This window comes from Buteo buteo, chromosome 23, assembly GCF_964188355.1.
Source record: "Buteo buteo chromosome 23, bButBut1.hap1.1, whole genome shotgun sequence".
NCBI classification, from domain to species: domain Eukaryota; kingdom Metazoa; phylum Chordata; class Aves; order Accipitriformes; family Accipitridae; genus Buteo; species Buteo buteo.
Genome location: NC_134193.1, coordinates 365,062 through 385,461, shown reverse-complemented (window position 1 = coordinate 385,461; position 20,400 = coordinate 365,062). Strand labels below are relative to the sequence as shown.

The following is a 20,400-nucleotide window of genomic DNA, read 5'->3' as shown; positions in this document are numbered from 1 at the left end:
TTCCGCCTGATCTCCCCATTTATTTAAAACTGAGAGGTAGTTCTGTAATTGCATTTGTTTTGTTTGTTTTTTAAATGTCTGATTCAGCATCTGCACCATAAGCAGAAGTTACTACAGGAAGCAGAGCCTTTAATTGGAGAAGCTGCATAACCATGTTGAAATAAATCTTAATCTAAAAAAATGTATACAGATTGGAAGTTAACATACTTCATTAAACCTTTCACAGTTCTTGAAGATCAACCGGACATCTGCCACAAAATCCTCAGGAGTCTGGTAGTGTTGAGAATGCTTCTTTTGCAGTTTCTTTTTCACCGTAGATAAATCCATTGGTTTCTTTATAATTTTATAGTAGTTTGGTATCTGTAAAAAACAAACAGTGATTTATTACTACAATGACTACATAGTTCACAGCAGCAGTTGAATTTCTTCACTTATCAAAGTATCAATCAGCTAATCTCATCATGCATTGTATCCATGTTCAGCAAGCGAGAACAACTTCCTTTCCTCAAATTGTTGAAGAAGTTCTTTCTAACCTTCAGTGTCTATCATAGCACGGTAATGCTTTTTGTTATAGTTACTTCTTTTACAGCTGAAAACAGAATAGTCAAAGCAGTTTCTTTCCTCCTTTCATTTAAAAAATGGTGTGTCCCGTCCCGTCCACCCCGCCCCCCCCCCCAAAAAAAAAACAACCAACCACAAAACTCTCCTAAAGCATCTTGAATTTCATGGGTATCCTGAAACATCCTCTTCCAATTCAACAACTGCTAATTGAAAGTATTTTTAAATACCTGGGTTTGAGACTGGGTGTAGAGCCCCTGCATGGAGAAGCTACAGAATCAGCTTCTGTCTCTCTCAGAATCATGAAATACTGGATGACTGCCAGAAATTTTAGATTGATCAAGGGCAACATGCTTCAAGTAAAAGCAGTCAGTTCCTTCCCAAACTCTAGACTTTTAGAGATGTTATGCCAAAAATAAATCACAAACTATTTTTCAGGAGACTCACCGAAGCTGGGACAGGCTCTTGAAATTCAATGCTCAGCTCATGACAATACAGGTAAAGCAGCAGACGTTCACATTTCTTACAAAGAAATAAACAGCTTCACATTAATATCTTTAATTTATCCTCAGCCCAGAAGTTCATATCTCCCTATTTTAAACAGGTTTATACTTTAGCAGCTTAGTACTAGAAAATTTAAATACAATCCCCACAAGCTTAATTATAAAATGTCAAGTTCTTAGGAGGGCATTGTTAAGAGAGTAGAACACCACCTTACTGTTCACATAGCAGAAATATACTCCCTTTTTGCTTTCTTCTTCCTAAACAAAAGCGTAGGGCTAAAGTCAAACATGAAGAGACACACTAATGTACAGTCAAATTAAAAAAAAAAAGAGACCAACTACAGCCACTTTTATCCAACCATAACTGCATGTGACAGGAAAGGACTGAGTTGCAGACTTTTATCCTTTTCCCCACAAGACAAAATTAAACAATTTGAAACCAAAGCCAGAGTGTTTCTATGAATTCCCTCTTAAAATATTTTTCTTTCCTTTGCTTGCAATTCCTTTGGAGGAATTTGATTTGATTTGATAACTCTAACTCTTTATGCACAGGCTGATTGATAAAGCTAAAAATAAATTCTGACTGTCAAGGTCATTACACCTTCCACAAGAATGCACCTAAATACTTCTAGCACCTCTCACAGCACAAGCTTAACATACGAAACTTAGGTAACTATTTTATGAAGGTTATATCAATGTTAAATGCAAAGAACTTCTAATTAAGAACACTGAAGAGATTAATGCATGTTAAAGGATGCATTTAAATACAGAATATGTGTTTACATGCAAATTTTAGCTACTGGATGAATGGAGCACTCCCACATGGTCACCAACACTTATATATGTGGTCACAGCAAGAAAAATCTCATTACTCATTTCTGGTTTTTTTTGTAACAGCCACAACTATATTTAGTTTGCTGCAGCCACAGCAAAAACATCTTCAAGAAACAGTGGGGGATTGCTAGTGTGAGAAAGCACTTTTTTCTAGGAACAGATTCCTACAGATCTGAGACATACCCTTTGGTCCACAGGACTCAGGCCTTGTGCTGTTTTCCCTTTCTTGCTGTGTTGTGAATTGTCACAATCATATTCTACTTCTGGTTTGCTCAGGTCTCTGCAGAATGTACATATCCACTCTCCACTAAACAGAAAGAACACAATTATTCCAGATCTCCTGGGACAAAGTATCATCAGTGATGACTACACAGATTTTTTCATTAGCTTTTACACATTCACATTGTACTGTAGCAAAGACTTGGATATCCAAAGATAAGGAATAACTTAAAGCTCAAGAGAATTCTGCCAGTCAAGGCCATTTTTCCTGCCCTCATATTCCTCTCCCAAGTATGTTCTAATACTTTAAAACACCTTTCTCACCAGGACTTTAAAATGCACTTTACATAACAGAATCACACTTTGAGAGACCATGTGTTTATCAGATAAACATTGACCAGTTACACACAAAACAATTCAGGCAGGCCTTTGAAATGTCATATTTTTTTACTGTCAAGAAACAATCCAGAACTAGCTGATGTTCAGGTTGAAACACCAGTTTTGGTACTGTGTTGCAATCTACCATATGAGTAAGACCACCGAGCTCTTCTCAGCAACCACTACACTGTTTCTGGTACCTTGGAAAGCTGAGGAGTGTTGGTACATGACAAGTCAGGTGAAACACCTTCGGGCACTTTTCACAACATAATAGATCCCCTCCATTTTGGCATACAGCACACCAGTCTTCATTTGGATCATCATCTTTGTTATTGCCTTCTCCTCCAATTCTAGCCGATCGGTGCATTAGACTCCGCACCGGGGATTTTCCATTTACAAGGCTATGTCCAGACTGTTTGCAACTTTCACTTAAATCTGCTGGTTCAGTTTTTACATGATTTTCAAGACTTCCTAATGCTTCTAATTCACTTTCCAGATGCAAGTTAGTGGATAGTGGTGGTGTCAAGCTGCTCTCAGGACTGCTAAGCTGAAATGAAAGTAGCACACGAAAATCAAAGAGAGTCAATTTTACAAGGGCATCTTTCTTCATATGTTGGAAGTCAAAAGCCATCCACCATTTAAAGGTACTATACTCACTTCCCAAAATGTGTGGCAAATCATTATGAAGACCTGAGTAGCATACAGTATTGAAAACTACTTTTTCACAAGTCCATCCTTTCAAGAACAGACTCATTTCTACTGATATATAACACGATAAACAAGCTTTCAAGCCAAACACAATGAAAAATTGTTAAAAATATACCTTCACTGTCATTAGGAAAAATCCTCAAATCCATCACCCTGCTCCCAGTACACAATCCTATTAAATCAAGCATAGCTGGGAAACACTGAAAAATGCTCACTTACATAAATATTTTATTTATGCTCTGGTATAAGAACTTTTGACTGGTTGGAAGATTTCTCAATGTAATTACATACGTATGAGTGTTCAGGAACTAGTAACAAAGGGTAACTTACAGCTTTTATTAGTTAGGGATTAAAAGCAGCAAACACACTACACTGCTGGTGGTATTTGATTTTAATAGCTAATGATAAAATTTATACAACAGACTACGCTGTGTCTGGCAGACCATAGTATTAAAGGGTACAATAAAGTCCTCAACATGGACCAAACTGAGATTAAGTTCTGTTTTCCGTCGGACTACTTTCAACATGCAACAATCTGTCATAATACATAAAACTGACAAGAACTGGGTGTGTTTTGCATCCACATCACTAGGTCAAGTCCTATCCAAATCAGGAGGGGAAACATCTGCCATAATTTAATGTTTATTTGTTCGACATAAGCCAGCAAGTAACTGTCCAAGTCCCACTGCCACCTTATCGGTACCTATGTCACAAACCCCCAGTAACTGGCAGTCTTAGCAGTACTACGAAAAGAGACAGCTCAACACTCAAGTTGGCCTACACTTAACGTTCACACATACTGCCAGGGAGCAAAATATCTCTCAGTCTTCAGGGCTGTTAACAGAATATGAGGCTTAGAAGTAAAATTGCTTTATTATTTCCAAATTCTTAAGCATGCTGCTAAGAAAACCATAACATACTGTTGCACAAACTAACTTTACCATGCAAGCACTCCTTCTGCCATCCTCTGTTTTTTCCTGTTTTACTGTTCCTGAGAAACTGCATATCTCTTCCTCTGTCCCTGGCTCTTGCTTGACTTTCACTTGGTCAGACTTGAAGTTAACGCTAGTTTTCTCAGCAGTTCTTCCCGAGGAGCCACAGCTAGAAAGATACCAGCATATAAATAAGAGGAAAACTCATCAGAGCAAAGACATTTAAGTGACCGTTTCCTGAACAATTTCAAAGGCAAAGCATGTCAGAACATTTACAAGATAGTTCAAGTTTACAAGACAGCAGAGAATCATAGTGAAAGAAAGGAAAAAAAAAAAAATCTTCTTCCTGTAAGCATTTTTCTATTACTGGGTCACAGTTATATCAAAGCCCTATTGACCCATTGCCAATTCATTTTTTTAATTCTTCGTGTCTGATGTTTCAGCCTGGCAGTGTTAATGTAACATACTCACCTTCCTCTGCTACCTGTGCTGGAGGTACTAGGTGGCCTCACAGGAGTGTGGGAGTTAGATAAACCTGCAAAGAAGCAGCATAGAAGTTGACTTGGTACAAATTTACATTCTGCAGTAAAATAAATGACTAGTGTTGAGTAATGCCAGAAGTGCTGCTAGAATATCCCAATTTAATAATTCACACAAGTCAGCTGCCCTCTCAGTCATTTGGTCAGAGCAAAGGTCTAGCACACCACATTAAATAAAAAAACCAGACAAACTGTTGTTAGAGGCCCAATAATTATTTCACCTAATCCAAAGAGTGCTATACCCTCAGCCCATTAAGTCCTCAAATTTTATCCACTGACATCCACCAATGAAATCAAGAAAATCTGTACATTTTGCATGCAGGTTTTGAGAAATATAGTAAGTTCCACTGCTGCAACCGTTCATTCACAGAATCTTACAATAATCTTGCAGAGAGAAGACTAAGAGAAACAGGTATCAAATGACCAAAATCAGCTTCTTACTAATAGAAATGGACATTTTCAATGTTTAAATAACTCAATATTAGGTAATGGTGACTTAATTTGTTCACATGCACAACGAAAGCTCTATCATCAATTGGCTGTACTTAGAATGACCTTGCTCAAATGATTCTGTCACTAACAGAATGGTCTAGCCAGTCATCATTTGGGGGCAATAACTGAACTATGTCCTCTGATGCACAAAAAAAAAAAGGATTGTGGTAACATAGGACAAAAATATAGTCTATACATGTATCTGGAATACTGCATTCGTGTGCTGGCACTTTGTTACTATAAAGATATTTCTGAAGGAGAGTAAAATTTAAATTTCCAGAATTGCTTTCTGAGCAAACTAACAAAATATCGCTTCCCTTTTGGCAGGAAATGGTAGGCAATCATTTTCAACTTAAAATACCAGAAAATACCCATCACATTTACCTGATGACCCTGGAGATAGAGCTGAAGGTCCTGGGGAGGGATTCATGGTACTTGTAGGTTGTGGGGGTAGGTGGCTGCCTGAAATGTATCTGCTTAGAAGGTTATCTAAATTACTTGAACCAGCATCTTCAAGCTAAGAAGCAAAAACAAAAGTCTGAATCAGAGATGTCCAATTAAAGTTTCTTAATAGTTCCTCATCTTTAAACTATGACCAGTATCTTTACCGGAGTTGTTCACTATCCCTTCAAGGATTCAGAACATCGGCAAACATTTTTGTCAGGTCATAGACATCAGTCTTTCAGAACAGAAACCCACAGTCAGAAACCTAAAGTAAGATTTTTTCAAAAGCTCCTAAATATCTGAGTTCTTCCAGTATGGTCATAGGCTGCACTTACTCTAGGTGATTCCAGACTTTCAGCTTTCCAGATGTTCAGTGTGTTAGTCACACAAATGGTGTTAGTCATATGAACTACCAGATTACTAATGTTACAAGAGTTATTTCACAATTAAGATATTAAGGGAAACCATGATCTTGTTTTTCCTTAGCATGATGTGAAGTCTCCCTCCCTCCCATTCACTTTTTACACAGATTTTAGTATCTATTAAAAACAAGGAAACAGGTACCCTATTACTTTAACTGCTTAAAGCTATTAACCGCAAGACTGCATAACTGCAAATGATGTATTGAAACACACTGTATTCAAAGTGGGTTTTTATGACTGTGCAAGCAACTTGAAAGTCTAATAGCTTCCTAGCCAACTCTTTCATCAACTAAAATCCCTAACAGCTATTACATGAAGAGGTATTAAAAAAAAGAGTATCTTAACAGAATTCTGCATTTTCAGTGCACCTAGAAGTTGCATGTTTATGTTTTAGACTATCCCACTAACAACTATTTCTAACTTGGTGTATCATGAACTTTAGACACGTACAGCTAAACCAGTCATAACTAGTTATACTTGTGTTTTGTTCTAATGACTAAACAAAGCTTCAGCACTGTAGATTGATCACATTCAGAGATGTGATCCTTTTTTCCCCCCCCACTAGTCTTACATTAGCAAACTACCTGCAGCCTCATGAAAAAACCGAATGTACAACCCTTGAACATGACTACAGATTAAGAGTTAAAAAGTAGCTATTGATATTACAGCAGACCACCTGCTTGGATGAAATTTAGGTTTTGTTTTTAAGGTGACTGTTCCTGTATCATGACCAAATCTCCTGTGCTTCACATGGGCATTTCAACATAAGTATTCTGTTCTGAAGATGAAGTCGTCATCCTCCCCCCCGTGGCTTCCCAAATACTCTTGCAGAAAACATTACTTTTACTTCCTTTGCCCCCACTCGTACATTAAATTATGCTTCTGACCTCTCCAAATGAGCCTGATTTCCTCAAAATCCACCTAGCTTGTGTGCAGTACTATCTACCGCGCCTCTGGGCAAAAAATACAGGGCACACACTGCAGTTCCAAGTCCGTGAGTACCAACAGTGTGCAGATGAAGTGAACACTACAGAAGCAGAAACAGTCACACTCTGTGCAAGCAAGAATTTCCAGGCAGACACCACCACAACTCAAGACTAATCACAGTGGCCAGCTTAAATGTTCTGCAGCTCCTTCCAGGATCCAATGCTAATGTAAATGCTGGCCTCTCGCATACAAGGAAATGATTACAGCCACACTACTGGGGTACAGAGGAAACGTGAGGAGAGAGAAAAGCAGGGCAGTGGGAAACCTTTTCTCTGTACTTCTTGCATTTAATTGTTATGTTTAGGAACATCACAGAGAAGTGCCAGGCAACTTTAACTCTGAATAAATTACCATTCAGGGCATTCAACATACATAACTATTCAACTGTTATAATGGTATCTTCCCATGTGATAATCTTGTGGAAGAAAGGAAGTGAACACAGTACTTGAACTAATCTAAGTATGAATTTTACTATAGGACAGCCATTAAATACTCATTAATCTAAAGGTTAACACAGGTCAAGCAGGTCAGCCCTATATAGTGAAAATAGTTGCATGCCCAAGCCAAAGGCTGAAGATTTTAATTCTTCAACTTTAAGTGATAACTAACTATACCATTCCACGGACAAGTACTGGTATCCAAATAAAAAAAGATACAGAAAGGAAAGCAAATCATTAGTTCACCCACAATGTAAGTGCCTGATCTTCTCCACTGACCTGGATGGGCGGAATATCTGGCAGGGAAGGTAAATTCTCTGGGTTTGTTACAGAAGGAATGAGTTCGATTGCTGTAACGGACGGACTTGTTGGACCACGGTTTGCACTCGCCATTGTTGCTGTAGTAGGACTAGTTGGATTAATAGTGGTGTTGTGCACAGAAACAACTGGAAAAGGCCCCGCGTGCCCAGGGTTAGAATGCTGTAGGAAAAGAAAAGAGACCATGACTGCATTACGGACAAATCAGACAGCCACTGTATGTAAAATTGCAACATGTGCATTATATGATAGTCCTCAACAAAAAATGGGGGGCGGAACATATAAACTCACATTTGTATCAACATAACCTGATAGCACTGAATGCAAAGCAACTGCTATGTTTAATTACTTGGAAAGAAAAAACACTTTATGTGGCTAGATATTTAAATATAGAGCACATCTTCCACCAAATTATTTTCCTATATAGCTTCCTCCAAAGACAACTTTAGAGTCCATGTCTGTCTACAATTTGTTTTTGTTTTTTTAAGAAAAGAGTAACTTTTGGCTTTCCAGTCACATTAACATTCATTGTCAAGAATTTTTATTCTTAATGGTATGCAGAGCTCTGCATCATGCTTCAAGTTTGAATTTTAAAACACTTCAGAATTTGGTTTCATTAAAACCCCTCAACTACATCACTTTGAACTTCACTATTCTTGACTATTCTCTAAGAAACCAAAAGCTGAATGTCACCAAAAAATTAAAAAGGAAATGTTTTGTTTCCTAGAACTAAAATGCAATACAAACATTACAATTCACTTTCATTCTTAAGGTTTGAATTTTCTTATATTCAGCAAAAATGTCACAGTACTGTATGCAACATGAAAAAGCATATAAATGTGTGTAGCTGTGAGTTATAAGTGTTACAGAAACACATTTACAGCTGGAGGTATCATCTATTGTAATGAAAGTTTGGCACAATGGCACAAATGAAGCGTGTACACAGGATATACTTGTCTTTGAAGGTGAGGTTGCATCATGGAGTATTGTGGTCCATTGTGGCGTGGTATTCCTGGTATACGAGCAGCATTCTGAGCCATTCTCATCTGATGTGCTTGGAAAGCCCCACAGTTCATGTTACCCCTCTGCATGGTCTGCATGCTGATCAACCTGGGAGGCTGCAAGGGTTTTTGTTTTTTAAAATTTTTGCTTTTAACATGGAAAAAAGAAGCCAATCTCTTTCCACAGTAGTAGGTTTACTAGTTACATAACATCAAGAAAAGCCAATAGCTGTCACATTTAAAGTATGTCAAATTTCAAAAGATTTTCACGTTTACAAACTGCTTTTTAAGTTTATATTTGATAGGGCAATTTTAAGTTTCGGTGTTATGGTAAAAGGTGAAATAAGAACATATAAGAGACTTACCTGCTGCTGTAAGATTTGTGGACTTGTCTGCCTGGGAACTGACCCAGCTGGCTGTCCCATCCTCATCTGCTGCAGTTGCTGATGCTTTTGTGCATACACTTGCTGCTGCATATGCTGAAGTCGAAGCTGTGCTAGATTGATTTGTCCTGGAGCTTTGTTGATGTGGTTTGTTCCTGGAGGAGCTTGACCAACCACTACATTAGGAGTGTAACTAGGAGTTGGTTTATTTTCAATGACAAGGTTACCTAAATAAAACAAAAAAAGAACTAGTAAACAGTTAAATCTCCATCATCATCCAAAGGTTGATAAACGCAGAATATTCAGATGTTTCTAATTCAGTTTCCCCAGGGGCAGTAACAAAGCAATTGAAGTTGGAAATTTTCTTTTTAGGTCTCCATAACCACACACGAGAGAAGCAAAAAGAAAACTCACACTACAAGAAGAAACTGCAAAACTAAAAACATGACCTGTGAGGAAAGAGTGAAAGAACTGAAACTGCACAGCCTAAAAGACAAGACAGAAATGACTGTTCTCTGTGTTCACAACAAACAGACAAGATGAGAAACAAAATAGGAAAAAAGCATGTTGAGCATAAAGTTTCTATACCTAAGGAAGCAAAGCCCAGGAAAAGATATTTGGGGGACAGCGGAGAGTATCCCATCACTGAATGACTAAGAACAGGTTATACAACCATGACACAAAACACTGCTACAAGAGAGTCCTGCCTTGATACAATGCAATGGACCACATTGCCTCTCTAGCTATCTCCAGTCCTATTTTTAAAGGGAAAAGACAGAATGCTGGAATACTGTTTTTTTTCTTTGAACATGTACTCATTGGAATCTGCATGTCACTTTTTATTGAGGTTGACAGTTTCTGTTCTGTTTCCTATATAGCTTTCCCCACCTGCCCTGGGTCCCTGTCAAACAAACTTTGAAGCTCTGTCCTGGAAAGCCTTGCTTTTTCCTTCTTGACTAATCTCCAAGAGAAACAGCGCTCAAAAATTGCTTGAGGAACTGCCCATGAAGGAATAGTGTGAATTTTAAACCATTACTTACACAATTAAAAGTTTGTTTATTTTGCACATAAACCTCCTTGACTAAAGACAGGAACACCAAAACATAGCTAGGAGACTTATCAAGCAAGAAGCAAGTACATACAAAAGCATCAGGAAGAGCTGATATTTTTATCAGATTTTCTAATAGATTTTTATCCAACAGAAAAGTTCACAAGCAGGTGCTAGCAGATACCTCTCTCCCACTGTGCTCTCCCCACTAGCTCATCTCCCCTCTTCTCTCATTTAAAACTTTTTCTTTGAAAAGCTTAAGTGATTAGGGGATTAATATGGAAGAAAAACTGACACTACACTGCTGCAGGATAAGGCAATAATAAAGAGGCTAAGATATTAAACACCTTACATCCTTAAAAGAGCACATGTTATTACTGCACCTGACAACAGCCAGCAATGTACAGTAATCATAACTGCAAATGTCCAATGATCCCAGCTGTCACTAAGCGGTCATGCAGTACATGAGCACTCAAAGCTCCTATCTCACCAAGACTATTACAAACTCCCATGGCAGCTAATGCTTTAGGGCAAAGAAGGAATAAATAGCTGCGCTCATAAGAACTATGTAAGATATAAAAGCTTACAGCTATGGTGCCATAACCTACCCTGTGGCAGTTGCAAGCAACACACACACAGGAACAGCAGTGTATCTCCCATTATGAAGCTGTTTTTCTTTACCTTTATAAATGTGCCAGACATCTTAGAATACAAAACTACTTAAACACTGCTTCTTAATTCACTTGCCTCTCCAGCACTCACATGGACTGGCTTGGTACTTAGCCATGAACTTACCTCATATCAAGTCCTCCTAATTATGCTTGTTCATGCAACTTGCAACACATTAAGACATCTAATATTACTCCATACGCAGCTAAATACGACGTTCAGATAAGCAAAACTGATTCTATTTACTTGCCAAAAAAGCTTATTCCAGAAACCGAAGCACCCATTTAGCACTAGTGTGTTATACTATAACCATCAGAACCACTTTAAGAGGGGGAAAAAAGGGCCATTCCTAGAACCATTCCCATTGGAAACCAAAACCTTCAAGTCTAGTTTTTCAAGTAACACAGAATAAACAAACACAATTTTCTCACCTAAATTGACGACGTTCTTTGCCCAGAATGTAGGGTCACAATGGAAGCGTATTGCTCCATTGGCAGCTGGGACAGGATCACAACGTGCCTTTAAAATATGACGTAACTGGAATGTTATCTAATGGAAAACAAAAACAAGACTGTTGATGACAACAAAATAAAGAATGAGAAAGTTAAGAAGCATGCATTTGCCCAACAAGTTTAGACTGCCAGATCACCAACAAGGACTGTCAATAGCAAGTTTGCTTAGTATCCTGGAAAGTACTCAATTCACCAGGAAAATCATCCACTGTACAACTGATTTTTTACTCAACTCAGAGGACTACAGAGAAGTACTGTTACACAATAATACAACTTCTGCAATGACTCAAGTGAAACAACTGAGGTACCTTTACAGAGCTTGACCCCATTCCTTCTACGATAATACTGTTAAGTCCTTAATTTACGAATGAAGTGGTGTAAAAGTTAGAAAATTTATCCCATTATTACAGAATGGTTCATTTTGTTTTTTTAAATGAAGCATGAACAACTCACTGTCTCTTCCTTGCGTATAATCTAGTGAAGCTACAGGATACTTAGAAAATTCTTTTGACTAAACATTCTCTGTACTGTACAGACAAGTTAGAGGATGCTTCCTTACCAGCCTTTTACTGTATAGCAAAGCAGTACTGCTGCCACTTGCAATAGCCCAATTAGTAAAGTTCATCACATGCTTCACTTGTCGCGAAAGACCAGTGATGTCATTTTGTTGTTGTATTAACTTCATCTGTCTCTCCTTTGTTACATTCTACAAAGAAACAAAAACTTTATTACAATGGGGGCTTCAGATTTATCAGGGAAAATGTAAACCACTATCACAGTTCTTACAGAAAAAAGAAATGTCACAAGCAAAGCAGCTTATAATAATGGTCATATTCAGAGCAGCTAGAACCATCAAGTAGTAATTCTCTATTATTCCACTCTACCATTGTTCCTTGAAGTACCAAAGTGCAGGGAAAGTAGTGGACTCAGAGAAGAGCCTCTGCTTAATCCCAGGAAAATATCAGCTACTAAACCAAGACCAGTTCTCTTCCTCATGTTGCCAGAGGGATAGCAGCATGACAAAGAACTGGGGGAGCGACCCAGACTGGGGCCCAAGGAAACTGCCAGCTCCATACTGGGTGGTGCCCTGACATTCTTGCAACTGTCACCACAGCAGCTGCAGAGCAGCAACTGGAAGAGACAGCAACAGTGGTAGCCCAGGTACTCGGCTGGAACACCAGCTCCTGTGCCAACCAGAAACTGCCTCTAAACACCTCCCAAGTACAGCAGGTAAACTCAGCAGCCCCATCTCTGAGAAGTCTTCAGCCTTTGATAACCTCCCAGCTGTAAATCTTGTGTTAAAAATCTGGGCTGCAGTACTGAATCTTCAGGATTCAAATTTAACAATACACGATTAGGCAACTGTTACAACCTCACAAAAAAGGAGTTTCCAATGGAATTTTTCTAGCTTGTAACAAACGCTAGGTAAACAAGAAAACCTAAGATTCATTTACTCGTGCAGCTTCAAATTATTTATTTCACTCCTGATCAAGTAGTCTTTTCTTCCAGGAATACTCATTTCATTGCCAAATAACTGTTCCTTAACCAGAAAAAAAAATCTATCGTAATTAACTTGATTTTAAATTTTTCAGTCACATCATGGCAACCTGGCAATATGCTATGAACTAACTTCTTATGATGGATCTCCTCTCTTCAGGTGAAAAAGTAATCATAAGTTAAATTTTCATGGATCTGAATAGAAGTCAGAATGCAACTATTATTCAGAATGTACTAGCTGGAAAGTATGTTTAAAGTCATTGCCTCCTTTACAATGCCAATCTATATAACTTAAAATACCAGCACTACACCTTCATGTACAAATACCTAAGACTACCATGTCTTTGAGAACCTAGGTGTCCTTAAAGGGTCAGGATTTGTTTGAAGTCAACATCACTTGTGAAAATTACTGAGGAAACAAATACTAACAACTGCCACTAAGATCACCACTGACTTAAGAGCAAAGCAGTCAACATGACACTAGGAGTGAAAATTAATACTACCCTGCATGCTTCCCTGCTCCCTTCCCCTGCTACCACCACCCTATAAAAGCAAAAGGAGGGAAACCAATTTTAACAATGCCCTAGCACAACCGACAAAGCAAAGAATGATGTAAAGTTGCATTGAACACATTGCATCAATTTGTTATGTGCTCAAGACAAAGTACACAGACCTGTCTCTAGGAATTTACAGAAAAACTTCTAGACAAGGTATCAGGAGAAGACAAAAAGAAGCAGCTCAACCATAACAGTGCTAATATTACGTGAACCTTAAAAAGCTACTTGAGGGAAAGAATAGATTATACACACCTTAGAACTATGTTATAATATAGAAATAAGGCAAACAAAGCATGGAAGGGAGATTTTCAGTCACTCCTTTATGATGAGCCCAATTTTGAATGAATCTGAGGCATAGACATAAAACTAAAGGAGCCACAGGCTCTAGCTAGCAAAAGGATAAACAAGAGATTTAACTCCAACACACCATTCATAGGCAATATCAGTATTGTAACACCTGCAGTCACACCAAACTGTTTTCAAACATGGAATGCGAGTTCTCAATAGGGGACTGGAAAGAGTGAACAACACTATTATTTTTTTTCTCTTAACTGTACCTCAAGGTGCTGTAAAAGAGATTTTCCCTTTTTATTGATTTCATTGATGAGGGTGAATATAGCCACCTTGATTTCCTGTTCTACTCGTTTGTTAGTTTCATTTACTTCTTTTATCCTAAAAAAAGAGAAATGTATTGTCAGGCAGTCACTTTATACTATGCCACCATGTACTAAACACCCCACACATCTTCCCACCCTTGAAGAGTGAAGGTGCAATTTCTGTATTGAAGTAGTTCTGGTAAGTGCAAAATTTATAGCTTGTTTTATTTCTAACAGAGAAATCATAATTAATCAACTTTTTCAAAGAAGCCATCTAGAATTTCAGTTTTGGAAAAAAATTTAAACAGTCTGAGATCAAGATAGTATCTCAATTAACAACTTGTGTTTTACTTAAAGTAATATGAAACAGTCCTTGTGGTTTATACACTTTATTTATATGTTTACACAAACACACATAGAGACATACCCAGACAAGACCACATGTGTGTGTATGTACACATATATATTTATCTCCATATCATGTCTCTTTCACTATGAAGAGTTTATATATGATGCCTTACACTTTTATGCTATTATATATTAACCAGAAAGGAAGTCAAGCCTGAATTTCAGATGGACCCCTCTACCTCCTCCACAAAATCTTGTAACAAAAAGCTTATTACATACCTGTAATCAATACACAATAAGGATATAAACATTTCACTAATGATTTGCCTGCCATTAGTCTACATTATTCTCTTGTGCTTCAGTACTACTGCCTTTCAGTTTTATATACCTCACACCTCTTCATCATTTCCATCATTGTCATTCTTCCTCAGTTTTAGTGTCTTCGTTTTCTCAACTTCTTCAGACTCAAACAAATCATCTTGAGCTCTGTCCACAGAATTTGAAATGCAGCATTTTTTAAACTCCACTGTAAATTCTGGATTTATTTCATCCTATGCTGCTTTAATCTAATGACAACATAGTGTTGCTGCAGGATTCTTTACTTTGCTTGTAGGAGTCAGAGCACAATACCTTGCCATGAGCCAGTCTGAGTGCAAAGACTTAAACTGTCCTTTTATACAGGGCTTCTTTGCTACTGGATCGAGCATCTGAACTTGTGATGTCATTCATCCTGATATGATCACAAGACCAATGCTCATTTGTCTGACAATGATCTTCATTGTTGGTGTCATACACCCTTTTAAGGTATCTTAGACTGATGTGCTTTTTCGTGACAGAACAACCTGGTCTTCTACTCCAAAAAACATTCAACCAACCCTTCATTAAGTCAGTAGGCATCCATCCTTGGCTTTGGCACCTAACAATTATTCCAGTAAGCAGCTATTCATTCCTTCAACACTGTTTTACGCTTCATGATCACATATGATGGCAATTTCATACCATCTGCTAACACTGACAAGATTATTGTAATATACTTTTTTCATTCTCTGAAGCTTTTATGATAACAGATTTTGTGCCCTACTTCAACAAAGTAACTGAATGACATGTCAAAGCAAACTAGTGTCTAGTGTCCCACCTGCACTACCCATTTGGCTCAGCAGATCATCATGATCTTAACCCAATCACATGCTGCAGAAATTCACTGAATTTTCAGTGAAGCCAGAAACTCTTAGGCAAAAAAACATCACAATATGTTACTCATACATGCACCACCCATTATTGGCCTTGAATTCTTACCAGAGAATGTTTTATGACATTTCTTGAGCTTTCGGTGTGAGAGACTGAAAGAGTTAATGTCTCAAATATTGTGGTGGGGCAAGTTCTGCTCAACAACAAAATCTGCATAACAACTAACTGCATAGCAAGGAACCACAGGTGAAAAGAAGCCAATCAGCACCGGGAGGTCTTGCTGGAGAGTACACAGCTCCAGTGTTCTGATAATGCTGTTCTAATATGCTGAGGAGGCCAATTCACCATGCCATTTTGATAGGATGTTCTGATATGCTAAGCGGGACAGCTCACCATGCATGAAGAGATCACATCTGCAGGGAAGGGGAAGTTATCCCCCAAACAACTCCCAAGTCCCAAAGGCTCACTAACTACTCATGACACCTAATTGGTCTAATAAGTTGAGTGCCTGCCCGAAGGAGGAGCAAGGATGATAAAAGGACACAAATGAAGCCCCAGGTGCATGCATCCACTGGGACTGGACCCCTTGGCTGACTGAACCAACACTGGACCCAGAACTGGTGAAATCTTTCTCTTCCCCTTCTTCTCTCTCTGTCTTGTTTCTCTCTTTCGTTTGTCACAATCCCTACACCTCATCCCTTTAAGACATAAACCATTGACCAAGTCTGGGACTAGGAGTGGATCCAGCTGCCCCTGGGCTCCTCTCTGTGGAGGAGTCTAGAAAGCAAGGGGGTCTGCTCTGAACCTCCTGACCCAACGGGAGGGATCTCCTTCCCTGAATTGATGTATATGGTTACCACGGGTTGGACAGGTCACTGAGGTAGTTCCATGCCAATTCCTCTGGTGAGAAACCCCACTACCTACTGTTATGCCTCCCAAGTTCAGGTTGCTTCTGTTATAAATAAAATGTTTAACTGATCGTTTGGTGTTGTTTCACCTTAATTTACCCTGAGGGAATTCTGAATTCAACACAACTCCCTGGTCTATCCAGTGCGGGTCATGACATTCAGTTTAATTATTTCCCACGTAACTAGGCTTGTGTCATCTTCAAGCCTGTAACAATTCTACAGCTGGTCCTCCTGCTTCACGATGGTGTTCTCTGAGATCCCTTCAAAGAATTCCATGCCAAATGAGCATATAAAAATTTCCATTTTCATTGCTTCCATCTTCACACATTTGCCTCTGTCATGTCATACGTTCTCCTTCCCTTACAACTTTTTTTTTTTTTAAATGTACATGGTACCCTGGGAGTTAAAAATCTGCACCAGAACTTCTCCTTATATATCTTTCGTACACTTCCTTCTACTCTTGTACTTCCGATTTCCAGATGATCTGGCATGTTGCAAATGACTTAAAAGTTGCAGAAGGCTCACAAAACCACTGAGAATCACAGTGGAATTCCCTGACCTCCAGCACACCATATCACAACAAGTGGGTGAAAAGCCAGCGGCGATCACGTGCTCTCTCTGTTTCTATATTCAATGTTCTATATGACTTAGAATATAAGCTAACCCTGGAATTCTTAAGTGAAACTACCTAAGGAAAAGCTTGTCTTCCTTTCAGATAATTACTGTAAGTTTTGTTTGCCTAATTAAAAACAAAAAAAAATCCCATTCAATTTCAAAACAAGTTTTTGTTACACAGAGGCATTCATATGGAACAAAAATATTTCAAGAAAAATTTGTTTACCTCTACGGACAACATTCCTGTCACCTAGAGCTGAACTTAGCAGAAACCATAAGATGTGTTCGCCTTGCCTTTTTTATTCCTTTTCTTCTCCCCCCTGCCCAGTGTAATAAATGTGTCACATCTTTGGTTCTACTCAAAGTTGCCATAAAAGACATCATCTTTGACATTTGTTTCTTGTAACGACTTCCAAAAGATGCACAGTATTGTACAGAAGAAAACATTACAAAAAGTAATTAAGTCCAATACAACTAAGGATATAGAATCAACTAAAATGTAAGTATTATTCTAGTCCCGTCATTCATCTTACTGTGATTCATTAAAAAGGCAATGTAATAGTAACAGTTAATAATTTGGGGGTACTTACCTATTCTGAACTTGGGTTGCTGCAAAATTTACATAATTCTTCTTCTCAAGAAGTTTGGCCAACAGGTTCTCAATTGCACCCTTCTGGTTCTGAAAAGCTTCTTCCAGAAACTGATACCTTTTAAACATGCAAAACAAGATATCAATTACCAAGGAGTAATGTGCTGAAACTAAGGGTTCCAAATTTAGATGTAAAGCTACAAGATTTTGAAAAAATATGACAAAACACACAGGAAAAAAATCAAAGTATATGTATGCTAATCAGTGTGCAAAATGTTTCAGTACTGATAAAATCCTTTCTAAGCATCCAGAAGACTGAAGCTCTATGGATCACTTATTAATTTCAACTACACAGGGAGACAATGCACTGCATCGTTTCACAAGCTATGGAAGCTATGGAACACCAGCTAAAGGAGATACCAGAAACTTCAGAGTTTGACAAATCATATTGTTAACGTTAGATGAGGAAAATGCACTAATAGCTTAAACACACATTAAATGATACAACCCCCGCCCCATCCCAGAAAAACAGTTTTTCAGCTGAGATTATACTGCTCATATTTGACTGAATTAATCTGAAAGAAAATATTCCTATTAAAAAAATCTTTTTTTTTCCTTCTGTTTTTTGGTACTTCCCAGTGAAGAACATGTCATTCCCTTCCAAGTCCTTCAACCAAACAGATATTGTATCAAAAGCACCTTCCATTACTTCATCTGAAAACAGTGCAAGTAGCTACATCGAAGGAAAATAATGAAATCAGTTGTTTTCCTAAAATACTATGCATCAGAAGATGAATTAACAATGCAACAGAAGCAAAACGCCTATGCTGGAAATGGCAATGGGAATTAAGTAGCTTCAAGAGTCTTCATCTTTTCTGATTGACTGCTCAACTATCAAAAGATTCTTCTCAAAACCCAGGATTCCTATTAGTCACTTGCCACTTCTTGTCTTTGCAGTAAGTAAACTTCGTGCTTCTGAAATAGAATTTGTTAACAACAGGGAAAACTTAAGTTCCCAGAATGTCTTCCCTTCTTCACTACACTAAATCCCAACATTCAAATTGGCAGAAAACTCTTACAATTAAAGTGAAACATTTTATAAGCTGCATTAGAAGTAACCTAATACTATCTCCCAACCACAACTGAAAAAGAAAGTAGCATCATCTTTTGTCAAAATCTAGGAGAACATTACAATCTAATCTAACAGGAAAAGACTGTTTGGATATATGAGCAAATTTACGGTAACACTGTGTCTCGATTCAAATTACTCATAATTACGATAACAGACTTCGGCAAAGAGAACACTATTCACAACAGAAACGACTCTGGTCCTGTTCATTCAGTTTGTACCAGCAACAGACAAGTTTCAGCTACAAGAGTTCAGATTCCTCAGCCTTAATGTTAGAACGTTGCTTTTTCTAAGTACAGTCTAAAGTTCTTGCAGACAGACAGCATCACAAAATTTTAGGTCCTATAATGCAATAGCATTACAGAAGCCCAATGGCCACAAAATTTGTGATGTTTGCAGATCTGCAGATTTGCTAAAACTATTTTCATGAAGTTGAAAAACAGATTTCCATTTTGAGAAAAAAAATCTACACTTAACCTAGTACTGCTAATATTTTGCTGTAGCTCCTGCTACAGCAATTTTTTTATTTTTTTTTTTTTTAAATATTGTACTGTACTTCTAGCTTCCAAAGTGTGTGGACTGAAAACTACCTAAACTAGAGGAATTGCACACCATTAGGCTGCTAAAAAGAATGTCAGCTGTCTACAGAATCACCAGCAATTCTTTCACTTGAAATTCTGAACCGAACAGTAGACCATATTGCTACTGAAATGGTAGGATTCATCCTCCTCTGGTGCAATCTATTAGGATTTCAGGTAAGAAGTAAACAGGAGATTAGAGTCAATTCTTGTTTCCACATGGCATGATTTTCCTTCAATGATTTAGTGAACTTCACGGCAGACGAGGCAGTCGCCCTAATCATCTGTAACTGACATCTGCAGACAGAACAATTTTTAAAGAATATTCTGCAACAAAGCATGTTAATAGCAAAGTATTCTCTTCTCTTACTAGAAGAGAACAGGTAAGTAGAACAAGATACATCTGTTAATCAGTTAGCATCATGCGCAAAATAGATGCAAAGAAACCAACTAGAAAAAGTTAGCTAACATATCCTAGGAGACCACGCTTTCTGAACAAGTATGTCAGGATATTGATGATCAAGCCTATGAAAGAACAAAGCAAGAATATTCAAGGTTGTTAATATTTTAAAAGTACTAATTTCAAAAGCAGAAGCTCTCCATTAGGCTGCTGTTGCAGTAATCACTACTCTAGAAAAAAAAAAACCAAACTAAAAAAAACCCACAACACTAAATTCAATATTGCAATGTACTGCCAAGCACCTCTATAAAGAAGTTACTTGTTGCCTGACTAGGAAAAGCAGTGCTGCAGTGGCTGATAAATACATATTTATCCCCAGATTCTATATTACAGCACTGCAAAATACTTTTTCAAACATTCAAACAACTATATGACAGAGCTGCTAAAGAGCAGGAAGTTTTAATGTATCTTAAGAGGTTCCAACTTTTTTCTCACAGCTAAGAGAAATGCAAGCTCTGGAGACAAAACCCATCATTTCTTTTTACTTGGAATGAGGCAACTTTCAACAACTAAAAACAATTTTTCTGTCTGTACTAGAAGAATACCTTAAT

At 37.9% G+C, this 20,400-nt stretch overlaps 1 protein-coding gene across 2 annotated transcripts in view; it reads right to left on the bottom strand.

Annotated features, from left to right (window-relative positions):
• The window catches only part of TRIM33 (tripartite motif containing 33), a 41,754-nt gene that overhangs the window by 6,972 nt on the left and 14,382 nt on the right, over positions 1-20,400 (bottom strand). For both annotated transcript variants that reach the window (XM_075055882.1, XM_075055881.1), the window contains exons 5-18: positions 17,684-17,800; positions 13,996-14,110; positions 11,944-12,090; positions 11,304-11,421; positions 9,138-9,382; positions 8,725-8,889; positions 7,733-7,933; positions 5,548-5,680; positions 4,604-4,667; positions 4,142-4,301; positions 2,693-3,039; positions 2,079-2,202; positions 1,006-1,080; positions 208-360 (exon numbers count right to left, since the gene is read on the bottom strand). In XM_075055882.1, the coding sequence (XP_074911983.1) occupies positions 208-360; positions 1,006-1,080; positions 2,079-2,202; positions 2,693-3,039; positions 4,142-4,301; positions 4,604-4,667; positions 5,548-5,680; positions 7,733-7,933; positions 8,725-8,889; positions 9,138-9,382; positions 11,304-11,421; positions 11,944-12,090; positions 13,996-14,110; positions 17,684-17,800 (2,164 nt within the window). The remainder of the gene's footprint in view (positions 1-207; positions 361-1,005; positions 1,081-2,078; positions 2,203-2,692; positions 3,040-4,141; positions 4,302-4,603; positions 4,668-5,547; positions 5,681-7,732; positions 7,934-8,724; positions 8,890-9,137; positions 9,383-11,303; positions 11,422-11,943; positions 12,091-13,995; positions 14,111-17,683; positions 17,801-20,400) is intronic.